General features: G+C 39.1%; 1 protein-coding gene across 1 annotated transcript; it reads left to right on the top strand.

The window, feature by feature from the left end:
• Positions 1–1,799: 1,799 nt before the first annotated feature.
• Positions 1,800–3,092, top strand: LOC103493408 (uncharacterized). Its single transcript, XM_008454127.1, has 3 exons — positions 1,800–1,830; positions 1,912–2,772; positions 2,872–3,092. The coding sequence occupies exons 1-3, from the start codon at positions 1,800–1,802 to the stop codon at positions 3,090–3,092; spliced, it is 1,113 nt and encodes a 370-aa protein (XP_008452349.1).
• The last annotated feature ends 1,412 nt before the right edge of the window (positions 3,093–4,504 follow it).

Below are 4,504 nucleotides of genomic sequence, written 5' to 3'. Positions count from 1 at the left end.
TGCTACAACAAGTGTACAAGAGAGTTGGTGCAAATCAAACCATGTTTATATATCGACAAGACACAGAGTTTCTAATTGTGTAAATCTATGTTGATGACATTATATTTGGTGGCACATCGTCTACTTATGTTAAACAATTTGTTCATCAAATGAAAGGTGAATTTGAAATGAGTATGGTCGGTGAGCTGACTTTTTTTTTAGGATTTCAAATAAAAAAAAAGAAACCGACATTTTCTTTTCTCAAGCGAAATATGCAAAAAAACTAGTCTTAAAGTTTGGAATGGATAAGGCCAAACCTAAGCGGACAACAACTGCTACCCATCTGAAATTGACAAAAGATACTGTTGGAGAGAAAATTGATTCAAGCCTATACCGAAGTATTATTGGAAGCTTACTCTATCTGACTGCCAATCGACCAGATATTGCATTTACAGTAGGAGTATGTGCCCGTTATCAAGTAGATCCACAAACATCTCATCTTCATAGTGCTAAGCATATTAAAATATATAGCAGGTACGTTTAATTATGGTCTCTGGTATACATTTGATACAACTGGAGTTCTTATAGGGTATTGTGATGCAGACTACGCAGGATGCTCGAATGATCGGAAGAGCACGTCTGGAGGTTGGTTTTTTTTTTTTGGAATAACATAGCTGCTTGGTTCAGCAAGAAATAGAACAGTGTGTCCTTATCAACTGTAGAAGCTGAATACATTGTGGCTGGGAGTAGTTGTTCACAGCTCCTCTAGATGAAGCAAATGCTGGAAGAATATGGTGTGCCACAATCATCCACAGTTCTCTATTGTGATAACATGAGTGCAATAATCATCTCCAAGAATCCTGTTCAACACAGTCGCACAAAACACATTGACATCCATCACCATTTTATTCGAGAATTGGTTGAAGATAACATTATTAGCTTAGAACATGTTCGCAATTCTGTGCAACTTGCTGATATATTTACCAAACTATTAGATGTATCTACGTTTGAAAGACTACGGGCTGGTGTTGGAGTTTGTCAACAACCAGCGTAGCAATTTCTGGGTCATGGGCTTATCGAAACTCTAAGTCCATGGTATATGGTTTGGGCCATTTTTTTTAAACCTGGCCCAGTTAGGTTACCCATCACTCAAGTTAAATCTTTAAATATAGTGGGATTTCGCACCGTCAATTATTTAACTCTACATATTCTGGGATTTTCTCTGGTTCGTTGTGATACTTCTACAATATTTACTTTTGCTCTATATTTATGCCCGATTATTCATCGTGGTTGCCATGCGTTTCAAAGCATATCAGGAAAGTGCTTCCTCTTCTACACATTCGTTTGCACCCTGTGTTTCTACTTCCATGGCTCCCTCACCGCCAAAAAATGCAACAACTAAAAAGGTCAAACGCTACAAGGGGATTTCAACCAAACATTCGTACAAGAAAGTTCGCCGATCAGTCGAGGCTTCTAAAGACAGGTCACAAAGTCTGCTAACTAGCCCGATTCGGAGTGCGCATGAAGGGCGATCCTCGGATCCTATCTCTTCTGTGAATGTAAAAAGAGAGGTTCTTGACAGCTCTCCACCACAATCTTTCCCTCAGTCTGCATCTTCTTCTGTTTCAAGAACTTAAGGTTCAGTTGAAACAGTGGTGTTGGATTATGATTCCTTAGATAATGAAGATAATGTCGTCCTGTCAACTCTTCTTCAGCGTAAGCCTGGTCATCCCACTAAGTCATCATCTACTCTATCGAAACCAACTCTGTTGAAACCGACTCAGGTTACCTGCTCTTCACCATGAGGTGCATCGCCTTCTATGGCAGTGCCATCTCAGACTCCTGCTCATGGTAAGCTTTCCGCTACTCTTGATTTCCCACAAGTATCATCTCCCACTAATGCATAAGTCGTCAGTGATGAATATGATGAAGATTATGTTTCTGCCAACGAAGAAACTCTTGTACCAGAGGAAACCACAATGTCTACTAAGGATTATGTCTCTTCTCTTGAAAATCACACGTCAAAACCGCAATCGACTGAAGGACCAAGTGATTCTTCCATTTCGATGTCACCTCCTAGGCATGTCGACTCTTCCTCTAGACCACGTCACTCTCCTGTCAGAGGACAACGAGTTATATCCACCAAAGTTGGTCGAAGGAAAATACCCCTGAATGTACCCCATATGCCAATCGATGGTGTATCTTTTCATTCAGAAGAAGGGGCGCACAGGTGGAAGTATGTTGTTAGATGTCGAATTGCTGATGAAGCCAATATTTTCGATCAATATAGGTCTTGCCCGATCATTCTTGATTTGATCCGTAATGCTGGTCTTCTTTGTACAGTTTCTGAAGTTGGTCCTTTTTATCCTCGCCTTATCCATGAGCTGATTGTTAACTTACCGTCTGTCTTCAGTGACCTCAGTGCTGAGGAGTTTCACAAAGTCCACATCCGAGGCGTCTGTTTTCATATTTCACCTGACTATGCGATGTCTTATCTGACTCTCGAGTGTCTGGCTGCAGAACTCACTAGAGGCATAGTGCCAGTCTGGCCAGTTGATGGACAGCTTCCGGTTGCTTCATTAACTGTCAAGTATGCCATTCTTCATCGAATTGGTATTTCCAACTGGATTCCCTTCAATCATTCCTCTACCACCTCTACGTCTATGGGCCACTTTGTTTATCTGGTTGGCACTGGAGTCAAGGTCAATGTTGGTGAATTTATCTTTAACCATTTACTGCATCATGTTGATACGTATGTCATTCATATTCCTATCTTCTTTCCACGAATTTTGAGTGAGTTTATTTTGTCTCAACATTCGGACATTCTTACCCTACTAGATACTCCTAGCACTGCTCCTTGAGTGATTCTGCTAAGTATGCGATTATTTCTAGGCTCTCACGTTCGAGAAATTGTTGCTGAGTTTTATAATGTGCCTGGAGGGACGCAACCCCTTGCTCCAAATCCTACTGTTTACCAGCCACTTGTTATGTCTGTTTCATTGGCCAATCGTCTGTTGCATGCGTTAGTGGCTGAATCTTGCTCCCTCACTCGTCAGATCAGTGACCTGTCTGATAGAGATCAGACGTGCTGCTTTGGATGTTGTTCTCCATGATCTTCGGCGTGTAGGCTCAAGGTCTTCTACTCCTCCGCCAGATCCGTAGAATTGATTTTATTTTTGCATTCAAGCAAGGGGGAGTGGTATGGATTGGGTTCTGGTTACTTTGTGTGGTTTGTTGGGGTTCAGCTTTCAATTTTCAGTTTCAGCAGTTTTTGTTTGTTTTGTTTTGCTTTCAGTTTGTTACAATTTTATTTGCTCAAGAGGATGTTGCTGCTAGTTTTTTGATTTGTTGTTATCATTTCTGGGCTCAGCGGGGATAAGTACTTGTTCTGATTACTCTTTTATCTACTAATGAAATGAAAAGCTTTTTTCTTTCTATGTTCAGTATGTTGCTTCTGCTTCTTTTCAGAAATTATATCTCTGTAGTAATATGGTTATGTGAGATCTGGTGGTTAAGTGCATAAATAAATATAGGTGATATCAAGGGGGAGTTTGTTAACAAATTGATCTCACCTATTTTATTTTATCATATTAATTAAAGAATTGACTTTGGCAAGTGGTTAAGATCTTCCTTTAAAAGTGGCTCACAAGTGGTTAAGATCTTTCCTTATATATTGGCAACTTCCTAAGGAAGTCCATCGACGGTTTTTGGCATGCTTGAAAGGATTAAGAATAAAACTTTTCCTTGAACTGGAATTAGAGTTGAATACATTATTGATTGGTGCTGCAATTAAGGGGGAGTTTCATCCCACCCTCTAAGTAGTTATGATTATTATGTTACATCATGATCAAGTTCTATTGAAACAGTTATAGAACAGTACGTAGTAATTGTGTAGAAGTGTAGTTCCTTTAGTCATAACTATGTATTCAACACTTGTTATATTTGTGATTAATGCAATCTTCTATTTCGGGCAAACTGCCCCCCAAATGTAGATGTGTATTCATCGAACTGGGTTAACAAATATTGATGTGTTGAATTGTTTCTTTTCATGTTACTATAGTTTAGAACTTTATATACAACTGTGGAAACAACTGTTGTATATCATTAAAACAGTTCATATTCAGTTACATACTGTATATTGTTGGTTTTTTGGTATCAAACAAAGACTGGGAGGGGTGTTTTTTTTTTTTCCGTGAAGGATGCATACTGTTGAGCGGCTAGGGTTTTAAAATGGACTTATGCATGCCAGACAATGTAGAAGTCAACTATGATAGACACATGAGTGAAGTTGTGTATCCCATACATGACTTCAATCTCGCGTCGTGCATTGAGTCCACGATTTTGGGATGTAGACGTGTACCCGATCCACAACTTGGATCCATAACCTAGCCAAGTCGTGCACCGGGTATACGATTTAACAACACTATTATTTACATTACTTTTCTACATACCCTATTTGACACTATTTTTAAAAATAACATTATTAAAAAAATTCAAAAGGTTTTAATGAGGTTAAAACTAAATA

Source organism: Cucumis melo, chromosome 6 (assembly GCF_025177605.1).
Source record: "Cucumis melo cultivar AY chromosome 6, USDA_Cmelo_AY_1.0, whole genome shotgun sequence".
In the NCBI taxonomy this organism is placed as follows: domain Eukaryota; kingdom Viridiplantae; phylum Streptophyta; class Magnoliopsida; order Cucurbitales; family Cucurbitaceae; genus Cucumis; species Cucumis melo.
This window is presented reverse-complemented; position numbering and strand designations above follow the sequence as displayed.